This window comes from Lates calcarifer, linkage group LG20, assembly GCF_001640805.2.
Source record: "Lates calcarifer isolate ASB-BC8 linkage group LG20, TLL_Latcal_v3, whole genome shotgun sequence".
Lineage (NCBI taxonomy): Eukaryota > Metazoa > Chordata > Actinopteri > Centropomidae > Lates > Lates calcarifer.
In genome coordinates this window covers 8,498,416-8,512,943 of record NC_066852.1, presented here as the reverse complement: position 1 = coordinate 8,512,943, position 14,528 = coordinate 8,498,416, and the positions used below count along the sequence as shown (strand labels likewise).

Sequence of the window (14,528 nt, the reverse complement as noted above, 5' to 3'; positions counted from 1 at the left end):
ACAGTCTTCATGAATAAGTGTCTGGTTGCCATGGATACAACAACCTCTTTTTAGAGTCAGAGTCCCTTTCTCTCCAAAGCTTTGGGAAACAATTTGCTGTCCTTACTCACCAGATTATTTACTTAATCTGACTGGGGCTTTGTCCTAGAGTTGTGCAGATTAGAGAATCACTACATGTTGCAGAGGTGACCTCCTAAATATGTGGGCTCCATGCACTTATGTCTGCTTTTACATGTCCAGTTATTCTCAGTTTCCAAAAATATTTAACGAGGCAGACACTGCTTGGCATATTTTTTTTAAATTGTGAAGAACGACCCAAACAGAGGTGACACAGAGAAAGTCAAGGACTAGGGTGGATGGAAACAGAGAAGGCAAGGACAGGACAAAATGAAAGTCACCAAATATGATATGAAAAACAACCAAGGCAAAGATATTCTCCTCTGAGGGTTGAGTTAGGCAGTGCACTCTCAGTAATCGGTCAAGATCAAAGATGGCAGAGCAGGACGAATCTTTTTAAATGCATTTCTTTCTCTCTGCCCTCACTCTGACTTAATATTTCATAGACCACTGGGTTCTAAATGATCAGTCCCATTTTAGGCCTATAACTGGGCTGTACTCTCCAAGAGCTGAGGAAACTAGGCAGGGCCAGGGTTTTCTGTAAGTAAGCAGATTTCATTGCTTACACACACATAAAGCTGGAGTAACACTCTGTAGCACAGTAAGAACACATCTTTCTATGTAGATATATTTTAAAGTACTGGTTCCATTAAGAAAAATTCTTATATGAACATTAAACAATATAATGAACTGGTGATAGTGGTGGTCCTCTCACTGGATGCCGTGGTCATGATAGTTTCCATAGTGTCTTAACACGCAGACTGTGTCACCTGCTGTGTACTTCTTATGGGCGTTACTGCCTTGGTGTCCTGCAGAGTGGAAAGGCCCAATACCAGGTACCAAAGAGGATGCAATAAGGTAAACAGCCTGAAGCACATCCCCAAAAAGCTTTTGGCTGTAGTTACACTCCTGATTCATTTAGCTGTTGGGTATAATAGAATCTGAGTCATGGAAAAATCTTAACCAATTCAATTAGGCTTTTTATGGTTCCATTTAGCGCAGACAACATATCACAGAGGGAGATAAACATGATATATGGAACAGTAACAGAAGATGTTTGTTCCGCAGCTGGATCACAACAATAGAGACGATGATGAAACACAATGCTGAAGCTCTGTTTCACATGAGGAAAAATGACAGAGCTGTGATCCACTTAAGTAACAGAGCATCCAGATACTAAATTATACAGACACTGACGCAGAAGAAGAACTGCTGACTCAGCTGCACTACAGACATATAAAAGAGAGATCATAAAGAGCTGGCCACATCTAATCACAGAGGAAGAAGAAGAGGAACCAGCTGCTGCACTCTTCCTGGTCCACCAAATAACTTTACAATATGTTCTCTGGAAGAACTAGGATGGAAATTAAAGTAAAGCCTTTCCAATATGAATAACATTTACTGTTGTTGAAAATGTTAGCATAACACACAAACAATCTCTCAGTAAATGCTGTCTACACATAGCAGGTGTGCCCTGAATCTGTATCGTGCTTGTTGTACAAAACACCGACACTTTATAGTTTTGCTAACGTTGATTATTTGAACTGATTTCTGTTTAGCAACACTACTGCCTATTGCCATTGTCTCATTTTAGTTATGTTAGCAAAGTGGCTCTGTGGATAGCAATCTCACAAAACGTGTCAGTCTGTCCAACACTGGTTCAAACTGAAATATCTCAACAACTACTAACACCTCGTTTCCACACAGTTTTGTTTTTTGAATCCATAATTTTGTATAATATATGGAGTACACCCCCTAGTGTTGAAAACAATCGCCATCCAGTCTTATGGAACTGCCAGGTGTGGAGCCAGTTTTGTTAAAAGACGTATAAGAACCACAGCGCATGCATTGTGTATGTTACACAGCTAGGATGTTAGCAATGTTAGCTAAATATGCTGTCGAACAGTTAGCCGATTTGTTTTTTATGCCAACTTCTTATGGAACACAGTGTACATGGTCTGTCTGCAATCTCCTCCAAAATGTATTTTTCAGCATACTAGAGGCAAATTCCCCTTTGAAATAAAAAACACAATGAGGGGTTTTGCAAACACATCACAGAGGTTCCTACAGGAATGAATGGCCCTCAGTTTGACTTGCATACATACATGGAGCTAGGTGGAAACAAAGTGTTAATGTAGGCCAAATGCCCTGAATCCTATTCATTTTGATGATCACCTGTCTTTGCATCTAATGAGGTCTAAATTCAAGTTTGTCCAATACTTTGGTTTATGAATAAATACCCGCAAAATTAATGACATTTCAATCAGCCTCATCTGTACTTGTTAACAGAATAACCAATTAAATGCTAACAGAATAAGCTTAGAGAACGAAAATGACAAACATTATACCAGCTAAACATTTGCTAAACAACAGCATGTTAGCATTGTCACTGTGAGCATATTGGACAGTCGTATTTTGCACAAAATTCAACAAAAAGCAAAACAACCAGAGTCTCTAGCAAGGCTGTAGACTCTCAGTCTTGTTATAAATATATATAACTAATGTATTTTATAAGTATATATTATATCTACTTTTACTAAGTGTAAATCATTTTGTAACCAGTGAGGATTTCATTCCAACCTAATGAAATATGATTTGGATGGGTATTTTGTTCCACAAAAAACCCTGACCTAGTTTTTAGATATTAGTTTTGTCTGCTTAAAAAAACATTACTTCAAGATTAGCTACCCCAGGGAGAGAAAAACCTGTGGTGTTTTTACAGTATGGCCTAGCAGACAGATGAACGTGGAAGAATTCAATGTTTTGTTGAAAAATACACAAACAATTATTAGGGTCAGACAGTGGACTGTGGACATCACTGAAAGGTCAGATGTTAACTTGTGAATCATCAGGTAATTTAGACCAACCTGTCTTATTCCTAAACCGTCAACCTTTTCAGAATTTGAGACGCAAACTAAGAGGAGCACCTGTTTTAGATCAGTCATTCTTTTATATACCTTTCAGTTTACTGTACAATCCAGTACCATAACTACATGTCAGTGCAGGTTCTCCACTGCAGTGAAGACACTTCAATGCTCTGAGGCTGCACAGCAAGTGCACAATGTACTCACTCTCAGCAGCACACGTTTTACATGCCTTACTCCTGACAGGCCACTTCTCTCCTCCCTGCCAATCAACATAGTGGCAGCTCAGAGCCCTCCATACAACACAGCTGAGTAATGACAGCAATAAAGTAGCTTTCACCACACACATGAGAAGACTCTGAGGTAATTCAATTATTTGTATGTGGAATCAGCCTTGGTTACTTAATAACTGCAGCGCTCACGTGTGTTGACCACCCTTCTTCGCCCCCCATCCCCCACTGATTGCCAGGGAGACACACACAAGGCGAGGTAGGGAGGGGTGGGCTTTAATCCACACCCATCGCAAACCAGAGTGACAAATAAAAATGAACACCAAAATAAGAGCCTGTTGACTTACAAAGCAGTTGAGCATGGAGCAGGACACCCTTCCTGCGAGGCTCATGTCGAGGAGAGGCAGGGCTGTGCCAGAATGACACGCAGCCTATGGAGCAGCAGCACGACCAGAGCACGAGGAGCCGGCATAACCATTCTTCTCCCAGCCGGAGCCTCTCCACCCCTTGTCCACTCCGAACCCCTCTGCCTGCCACCCCACTCCACTCCCTCCCCCCCACCTTTTGCACGTTCCCCCTTCTCAAGAGCTGCTATGGGACAACATACCAGTCCCAACTCTCATTCAGGAACCCACCCCAACCCACCCCCCCACAGCTCCCGAGAGGAGAGAGCACGCTGGTGTCTGAAGACAGTCCCTGTTACGCCGTTGTGAGAAGGATAGTCCAAGTGCAAACCAGAGCAGCAGTCCACCCGATCAGCTGAGTTAGAACTAATGGGAAAGTGAAAGGGATGAAATGACTGCAGATGTGCCTTCTCAACTGTAGCGAATGGATGAAGGGAAACTGCAAGAGGAGAAAGCAGGAGAGAAAGCAGGATAGAGGGAACTGCCTGATGCTAAGCTCCACCCTCTGCATGCGCATCTACCTCCCTCTCTCACATTCACATGCTCACATTTCTCCCCCGTCTCCCTCTCATCCCTTACTCCTCCCCCACTCCTCCTCCTTGTTCACCCTTCACCGACATCTCCTCATAAATATGCCTCTTCCTCAGAAATGAGGCGGTAAAGCCCATAGTGTACCACCAGCAACCAGAGGATGCTCCGATTGCCATGCACACGCACCATCTGACATCAACCGCAGCACACGCTGTCTGCTTGTAGCTGTGTGTACAGGCTATGTTGAACACAAAAACACAACCTGAAGCAAACTCATACACACATACAGAGAGCAGAGAGACACTCCATCCAGCGGCTGGACAGTATCCCATCACAAAACCATTGCATTGGCAGCAACTGATCTAGTGCAGGAGGAAAATACGTGGCAGAGGACGGAGGAGGGAGGGTGCTGAGGAGAGTGAGTCTATGCGGAGATCTCTGGTGACACAGCATTCTACAGGAAAACTCTTCCTCTACCCTGCCTCTGTGTCCTCTTGGCACTGTCCAACACAAGTGCAGTACATCTTTGCACTTCACACTGCTTAGTCGCAGCACCTTCCTGCATGTGAAATTCAGGAAGGTCACGGGATGTATGGTTTGTAGTACACAGAGACGTACACCCCCCCCCCAGTAGAGTCGTGACAGCTGCTGGCCTTCAACTGTATGACCCCACATTACGTAACACGTATAATGTAGTAAACACAGCATAGACTGGCTGCAGAATGCAGCACTATTACAGTGGGATTCGTTTTGCCTGGGGAGGTCGTGTAATTTCAATATGGAAGAGCCTCATTTGTTCATGGAGGAGTGGGGTAATTGTAATTATTTATCATATTTAAGTATAATCCAGGCACAGTAACCATCCAATACAGTATATTTTTCCATTTTTCAAATCAAATCAACATCCAGAAAACATCCATCAGCAAGATGTGAAAGCTCCACCATCTCTTACAGTATGTGCAGTGCAACATAAATGACTGGATTTAGAGACAATTCACATTTCTGATGGATTAAAAAAATACAGATAACATAGTAAGAATGCACAGCAAAACAGTTATCCAGTGTGGATACATTTTACAAAACACAAGGGTGCAGTTGTACAACAGCAAGACATCACAGCATTCATCACGGCAGTCATTCAACCTGCCATTAACCTGTTTCAGCATATTCAGAGTATCTAGTGTGGGTCTTCAATTACTGTACAGGAAAAGTGACACTACTTGTAACTACATTTGTTTTTAATGAGAAAAATATTTGGCAGCTTAGTTTTCAAGTTAGATGTACTAATTAAGTTTGAGGGGAGAAAATGTTGTTGTTTTTGCTTTGTATTTTTCTTCAGTTTGAGAATGCATTGGTTCAGCCTCAAGAAAAACATGTATATAACTGTCCTTTAATGGTTAATGGTTAACTAATTTCTAGGTTATTCTATAACCTAGAAATTCTATACAGCCCACTTAAATTGGCTTCTGAACAGAGAAATAATTCCCTTGTCATGCAGACTGAATTAATTGAGGATTCTGTAATGCCTAGTGTCATACTCTTACATACTCTATGTCTATGTCTATAGAGTTCCTTATGCTGAAGGACGGTTGACGCATTACTTTGATCTCATCAGATAAATGGACTCCTACAGCTGCTGCTATAAACTGCACTTCCACAAATCAAGCAGAACCTTCCTGAGAATTCACATGATAAATCTGTGACTTATGACATTTATTTTCCTCAAGAGAAATGAAGAAGTGAAATAGAGTATCAAGTATTAGAGCTAAGCCCACACACACCAGCAGTGAAAAATCAGCCATATTAATATATGTTTTAATGTTTGTCAGTGCAGAAATGCTTTGGTGAACTATCATGGTGAGATGGTACTCTGAAGAAGTGACACCAACTTGCTGTGTTGGGTGACAGAAAACCACTCAGAGCCTGTGTTATTTTTTTTTTAATTAATTTAAAATCCCAGTGACTAGGACTTCTCATATCCTTCATCAAGTCGTTGGGATGTGGAGAGCTTCCTCATTATATGTTGACCCCATTATTCAGACTTTTCGTAAAACCTCAGCAGATATACCGTCCAAAGTGATTTTCAGATGGAACATAATGTGTGAATAAAATTGTCAGACACACCTGCTTTGACATTTTATATCAGTGTAAAGCTGTATATGCAGTTTGGACTTCTATTTTCTCAAACAATGAACCTTTGAATTGTATAAGTGTATAACTCAGGCTTTCAAATCATTTTCCAGTTTATCCGTATTTATCCATAAATTACAAAAGCTGCATGGACATTTTAGGAATTTCTGAATATTTCAGCCTAATCTATGGTGAGTGGGTCCACAGTCCAAACATTGGGCTTTAAATTCCCCCTCTCAGCCTGCCCAGCCCCGCCCGGCCCAGCCACAAATGTGAGCGCCAGATTTGGCCTCCTGTGTCTCACATTTTATTTTAGGAAAGGAGGGCAGCGAGTAACCAACGCAGAGTGTCAGCCTTCACGTTAACACACAGCCATAGAAGTAAGATATGAATAAGACATGAGGCATCAAGAAGGGTGTCTATGCAGAGCTAAAATCTAATGAAACTCCAGAAAATATTTGTATATTTTAATATTTTTAAGTGTCTGTAAATGCATATAGTTATGTTTGCATGCGTTTTACAACGTGAAATCACACAAACCATAACCTGTAACTATTCTGCATGTGTTTTCCCGGTCAATTACAATTATTTTGTATGATTGCAATGTACAGGCCATATAAGTAAAATGTGTTTTGGTGGCAACTCTGACATATTAGCCTGAAGCAGGATTTAGCTTAACATTATGCATTAAAAGTATTAAAATGAAGGCTGTCCAATATATTGACTCCAAGTGCTCAACCATGTAACTTTTTTTTGGATTAGCTGCCAGGCATCCATTAAAATTTGTATATCAGAAACATCTCAGACAAACAGTAATTCTGGTCACCAGGCACTGATTAAAAGATGCACAGTACACTGAACAAAACAAGTTACCATTATCAGATTAGAATGAAAAAGGAGGAACAGGGAACCAGACGCTAACAGCCAGACGTCAGGAACCACAGCAAGGTTAAACAGTGGTAAAAGCAAAATTCCTGTCAAGGAGAGTTACAGTCAAGTCATTAACAACAACCTGGAATGAACCCTCTGGCTTTAAGTACATCTTCACTGATGGCTTCTAGTGTCTAGTGCATTTAAAAAGAAAAGAAAAATCCCACACATATCCAGGTGACTTAATCCTTACGTAAGCAGGTGACATCACATGGGGCAGTGACACAGAAACACCCATCTTTGCATGGTGTTGGCACACTAACTTCTCTTGCTGGTTCCTGCACAACCCCTCTAAGGTAGCATTACAGTGCATTATGGGCACTGAGGACATGGTAAAACAACCCCATTGTCCTTGTTTCCACGCTTGCATTATTCTGCTAACAATGTGGCAGCATGAGTGGACAACAGCATGAACTCAATACTTCCCGTTTTGTTTCAGCTGAAAAAAAAGCTGGAGTCTGGGAAACAATTAAACACTGCTTCACAAGACAGGATTAAAAGGATCATATTACCTGTGGAACAAACTGCTAGAACAGAAGTCTCACAGGTGAGGACAGGTAGAAATGTCATTTGCTGTGGCCACAGAGATTACAAAGCAACTTAATGTTGTTGTATATTATACCTGAAAAAATGACAGCTGAAAATCCAAGTTGCACAAATTATACCAAGTGAGTCTGTCTGGGGTGGCTCAAGTACTCTATAATGTGTTCAGTGCACCTAATGTCAGTGTTAGAATGTGGTTACATGTGCAACAGAGCAAGCTTCTGACCACACCCAACCACACCCAAAGGGCAACTAAACAAGGACAGGGGTCAGTGAAAACATACTTCTCAGAAAACTGAACTTTAACATCTATGCTCTCATTTTACCTGCCTCCGTGGGCACATTATCTGTTCATCCTCTCTGCCATCAATTAAGCCCAGAGCTCGACCGTGTGTCCCACAGAGTGAGAGTTGGGCATGCCGCCACGGGGGCATTCTGTGGACCTAGCTGACCAGAACCTCGGGACACACATCCTCCTGTTACACTTCCTATTTCTGTCCCATAAAAGCCGGGCCCATTAGTTTCAAGCGGAATTTGTCAGTCATCTGGTCACTGCTTCCCGTCTCTCATGGCTGAAATACATTTACTGTGAGTTCACAGAGAAAGAACACGCGAACAAAACGTATTTAGGGTATTATATGAAAAAACTCACAAGATTAAGAAACTCACATTTCTTAATCTTTGAAATGGAGCACTTCAATGAAATCTACTTTATATACTGCTCAGGCCACTGTCAGCTTATACTCAATAATTACTGTAAAAAAAGATGCAGTGCTTGCATGGCTTGGGTCAAATGCCAGTAGAGTTGTGAAATACAAATAGTCTTGCATCTTGCACATGATATTTGTTATACTCTGATATAATTATAAGCCTCAGGCCCAGGACAGCAGCATGACTCGACAAACCACATGCTTGTCTCACGTACAGCAAAATCTGAGACTCTGCATTCCCGTGAAAACACTCAGATTCTAACAAAAGTGCATGTAGCAACTTGAAGCAGCACCATTCTTTTATTATCCTTTTGCACAAATTACTTCCATGGTAAAGTTACATAATACAATAACCATTTGGTCTTAGTTTTGCCTCAGAACTGAACAGCCCGTAGCATCCACTAGAGGGCAATCAGGACAGATCTCCATCTAATATCAATAGTAAGAGACATGTCTTGTGGTCCATCACCTTCACCACTCAACTACAGCACTACATCACAACAACTGCTACACAGTATTTTCACTGAAGCAGCAGCACTGAAACTGTAACCCTGCTGAGAAAACTACTTAAGGAGTGCAGAGGGATGCTGCCTGGGGACGATCTACTTTCACTCACTCAAACTGGTATTCCACAAATTCCTGTTCAGAACTGCCTATGGCTAAACTGTTATATCCAGGTATTTATTTGTAAATTTGTCAAACACACATGATCCCTCACTGGCTTGTTAGTATGCATGAGCAGCCTGGAGGTACTATCTCAAAGAACTGAACCCCATGTTTCTGAGATGAAAAAAAAAACTGTTTTTAAAGCCTTGTTGGCCACAAATCAAAATTAGTTTTGCTTATCACGATTTAACAAACCATTGTTTTTATTGCACCTGTATTTAATAAACAAGAGCATAGACTCGTGACTGAAGTGGAAGTTCTGAGTAAAATTCAATGATTCTGTACTTCTGATAGATAAATACTGCAAATAAAAATAACATTTAGAAAGTTGGTAAAAAGATACATTGTTTAAATTAACGTGTAGAGTTAACTGTGCAGCCCTAAACCTCATGTTAAAGCAGTGACAAAAGATCAGCATTCTGTTGTTGAACATGTTGCAATACCCTGCACTGTGTTATAGTCTGTATTGTGTCATTTCCTGTGTGAGAGTGAAGAAGTACTAACTTGTCATTTCACCTCCAGAAAACACATAGGAAGTTCAGAGCTCCACCTAGTTAAAAGGCAGCAGAGTATCTAGAAACATATACAATTCCCTCCCCAACAGTGTGATTGGCTCACCATGCTGCCAGCCAGGGCTGTAGACAGTAGGTCTGGGTGCTCCTCTTCAGATCCCTCCCTCTCCTCCTGTCTACTGGGCTCTGCTGTGCCAGCGACGGCTCCTGCCAACATAAAAACACACTACCTTCAGACATGGGACCTGTGTGTGTGTGTGTGTGTGGGTGGGGGTATGTGATTGCATAAAATGGCAAGATTTCAAACCTTCTTGGTCTAAAGTACAGCATGCAGAATGAATGCTGGTACTAAAATCATATCATGGCTTAATTCTTGAAGGTGTTGAGTATGAATTTGTTTTCATTTTATACAACTGGCCACATCCCCACAGTGCAGCTCTCAGAGAAATCTGGTGGTATACAGAGTGATGGTTAAATTGGCTGCCTGGGACAAGAAGTGCTCTCTACAAATCAGGTCAGGTCAATGTAAACACACTCCACACATGCGGCACGGCAGATAGACATGCAGACACAAGCATGAAGTCTGTTGCCATAATGGAAACCTTGGAGCAGACTACCTGACCTGACCCAATGGGAGAGACTATGATTTACAGGAAATGCAAACTCAACATTCCTCATCAGATTATCAGCAGCCAAATTGATAGCTGCAGGAGAGGTGTACATGGGCAAACTCCACAACTCTTCTCCACACCCAGAACACTAACAAGTGCTGGGGTGGATATCTTAATCATTTTACAACATGACCAAGATGTTCTGAAATTCATTTAAAAACAGTCATGCATTGCTACAGTGGCTGCATACATAATAAAGCAACAAGTTTAAACACTCAAAATAAAAGAAGACAGTCAAACACTGAGCAGTCTGATACCAAAGACTTGATTTATTAATTGTATGAAAAGCTAGACTCTGATAGACTCTTCCTGTACATATGCAAGCTCAGTCAGGAGGGAGTGGAGGCTACTCATTGTAAGTTTACTACAAAGACAGTACACACACACTCATGCAGACCAGACTAAACATAGGCATGGTGTTCCCTTCCTTGTGTTTAGAACAGACTTTACTACAATACACCGATTATAAGGACTTAGAACTGGATCGAAGTTCTCACTGTGTAGTGCTGTAATCTCACTTCCCCCCACTTTTTTTTCAGACACACCCCCTTTTGCACACAGCTCCACAAAAAGAAAAAAAATACTACTCTCAACTCACAAACTACTATTCTCAATGTAACCTTCTCTTACCTGTACAAAGTGCTGAACCAAATTTTTTGCTGGAACTTCTGTCTACCTTTTAAGCTTGAATGAAAGTTCAATGCCTTGCAAAGTAGCAGTAGTCTCCGTCTCCCAAACACATACTGGTTGTAATCCAGTGCATGACATACCTCCCTCCCTCCCTCCCTCTAGCTCGGTCTCTATTGCTTACTCTTTTTTCCCTCCCACTCTCTTAGTGCCAGGCTTCTCAAAGTGAAAGAGGCCATACTACAGGGCATGGACTCTCTACATTTCACCCACCTACGGTACACTCATGACTCATTTTATCAAAAGCAATGGCTTTCATCATTAATCAGCTATGAATATAGAAATCAACACATGTAGGCAAACGTTCATAATTGCTTTCAAAAAGGTACAATATAACAATCAAAGCAATATGAATCACCTAATGACTCAATAAAAATAGTGTCAGATGGTTTAACTATACAAAATGTGTACTGAAAAATTTAATGTAATGAGGTGTAAGGTAACAAAATTTCAATTTTGATTTCAATAATCTTTTATCAACAAAGTTAAACACATATTTAGCAGGGAAACAATCACGGTAACTGTAAGGAAACCAGACATTTAAAGCTGGATTAACTGGTGATTTGGCCTTTAGGGGGCAGTACAACTCAACAGCCATCTGACATATTACTGCCTTATAAAGTTGTGATGGCTTACGTGTTAGCTAACAAGTGTTAGCTGTTGTTGTGTCACTGGCCACCTAATTGCGAGTCTGATATTCGATGTCCTTTTAGCTCAGATTCTGACTCAACCAACCCTTAAGAAAAATATCTAGACCTTTAACATAGTGTTCACATGCTAGTGGCTCACTCTGTTTGCAGTTCAGTGCTGGGCAGGTATTGTGCAGTGTGTTTATTAAAGCTTGTTTGCAGAAAACAGCTGCCTGCTGCAGTTAGAGACTGGGCTGATGAGAGATGTGACAGTGAACCATCCAGTGCATCTATGCTCTGTGAAACCAAAACAATGAACCAAAAGAGGCATAATTTTTTTTCCATCAAGGCAAGCAGACAACTGAGTCAATTAACTTGTGCCACAGATCACTTTGACTTAAGTGTAATCTGACATTTGATGCTCAGCAGCAGTCTCTACCTCATCATCATCATCTCCAGTGTTTGCCCATCTGAAAAAACTACCTTAGGTTGTTTTACCTTTCGTCTTTAACATTATCCCCAAACATCATAAATTAAAAGGAATTCCCTGTGTACCTGTTACCTAGCTAGTTAAGGTTGCTAGGTAACATCAGCTTGTGACAGCTGGAGGTTGTCAAGTGCTGAACATCACATCACATCTCCATGCACAATGAGAGTGAAGAACACTGATCTCAGACCTGTTGCGTCCTATTGTGCGTTCACGTTTTAACCAACAAATGATACTGGTGAGCTTTCCAGCCATTATATCTTTGTTTTAAGCAGAACCTGCTCATGGTAGCTGTAATTTAAAAACTACAAAATATATTTAGGAAAAATAAAAAAAATCCCAAATGCGTAAGCCGGATGGGCTGGAAATCCCTGATATGAAAACATGACAATGATGCACAGATAGTGACATCCCATTCACAATGTACAAAGGTTCTGGGGAACTTTTATCTCACAAAAGAAAACAGATTGTAATTCAAAACACTGATCCATCTGTCCCATGACTTCTCCCTCCTTAAACCAACACCAGTTTATAGGAAATAGTTGTTAAAATAAATAATACAACAGAGATTGAAGCTTGGGTGTTGTCATACTTACAGTGATATATTTTTAAACCCCATCAAATGTCTTGTCAGGACATCAAAACTAAGATTCCACATACAGTAGGGTGTGCACTTGTGTATAAAAGGGCGAGGACAGAAATGTTACTATTTCCAGGTGCCTACCACACCCTCTTCAGTTTCATGCATGCTCAATCATGTAAAATCCTGTCCTCAGATACATTATAATTGTGGCTGCTGTTCTGCACATGACACTGGTTCCTTTAACAATAAACTACTCTCAACTTTAAGCCCTTAATTAAAATTATTATAACTATCTTCCTGCTTAATGAAGGAATCACAAAAGGCAAGGGCTTGGTATAATCTGAAATGTCTCTATGACAGTGCTGATACAATACCTGGGTCTGGGAAGTTGGTACCGATGCAATATTGTTTTTTGATACCTTACTGTGAGGACTATAAACATGCTTCTCTGCAAGACGGTTTCCTTTTTTTTTTTTCTTTTACATTTAACAAAAGAATGCAAACATCTCAGACGCACTATAAATACATTTCCTAAATAAATTATGGTCTAAAATTAGCAAAATTGGATAAATTAATTAAAGTCAGTAACTGTCTGAAAAAAGAAGAAACAAAGAGCAGTAAGAGGCTAGGCGAGCATTCAGTACTAGCTTTTGTTACTTTCAATACTTGATGCTATGGACAGTACCCATCCTGATCAAATACTGGAGTATATTGCTCAGCCAGTCTTGCAGGTTCACTGGTGCTGGAAACAGGGTTAGTGAATAGCAGAAAGCAGCATGGAGGCCACTATGTTACAGCAGTTAGTTTTTAGTCTTTTACTTCAGTCTCTTCAAATTCAATGTCTGCTGTTCCAATAGTCTGTAAAAAACAATACATATTCCTGGCTATTTACAACATCCAGAACTTTGATGCACGTCATAACATTGTGCCAGAAAATGAGAGAAAATTGTTTCCATCACTGACAACTGGAGCTGGGACCAATAAATACCTGTGACTACTTCAGAGTCATTTGACCCAGGAATGAATGCTGAATGTCCTTTTTCCCACTGAAGACCAAAGCCAGATGTTAGTGGGATTTTTTTCCCATTGTGGAAGAGGCTTCGTCATCTCATACGACAGACAGGTGTTTCTTATATCTAGCCAGTGCCCACTCATTTGCCATTTTATTAGGTATACCAAGCAAAAACTAAAGCAGGCTAATACAGAAGCACTGCAATGATCCAACCTTCAAGAAAGTTATAATGTTCAGAGTATGTTGCCACAGTTTTAAAGAACTGCTGATTCAACCAAATGATCATTTTGGAGGCTGCTGACATATACCAAATGGGATAGTGTAATGCACAAAGGAAGGATTTACTGAAGAGCCATTGTAATACTGGGCTGATCTTGAAATAATTATACATATAAACTGGCAGAGGGTCCATAAAAATAAAAATATACAATTAAAACATTATAGACAGTATTCATTCTTCTTTCGTTTAGTTAATACTGCTTCTGTTATGTCTAACGTATAGCTCCAGCTGCTTTCCATGTGCAGACATTTGCTAACTATACTAAACAAACAGGGAGCTTTAAAAAATTGTGTTGGGTTTTTTTCCCCACTATTTTTCACTAGCAGATGATTAACTAGGAAATGAATCAGAAAGTAACAGATTATTTGCAAACATAAATCTGGAGTAACATTAGATGCAGGTAGCTTTAGTGTTTAAAAAACTGGTAATGCCTACATTATGTGCACAGTGAATTGTTACATAATAAGGATAAATACTTAAAGCAAGAATCAGTGAAGCCTTAACAGTGAAAATAACAGTGATCAGATGACTTTTGCAAAACC

At 40.4% G+C, this 14,528-nt stretch overlaps 1 protein-coding gene across 5 annotated transcripts in view; it reads right to left on the bottom strand.

Annotated features, from left to right (window-relative positions):
- The window catches only part of mtmr4 (myotubularin related protein 4), a 38,193-nt gene that overhangs the window by 23,058 nt on the left and 607 nt on the right, over positions 1-14,528 (bottom strand). Inside the window, exons 1-2 of one of the 5 annotated variants that reach the window (XM_018691878.2) lie at positions 10,939-11,089; positions 9,744-9,844 (exon numbers count right to left, since the gene is read on the bottom strand). In XM_018691878.2, the coding sequence (XP_018547394.1) occupies positions 9,744-9,746 (3 nt within the window). In that variant the 5' untranslated portion in view covers positions 9,747-9,844; positions 10,939-11,089. Of the gene's footprint in view, positions 1-3,558; positions 4,157-9,743; positions 9,845-10,938; positions 11,090-14,528 lie in introns of those variants that run through there. The other 4 variants (XM_051078411.1, XM_018691877.2, XM_018691875.2 and 1 more) reach the window with 4 other exon arrangements.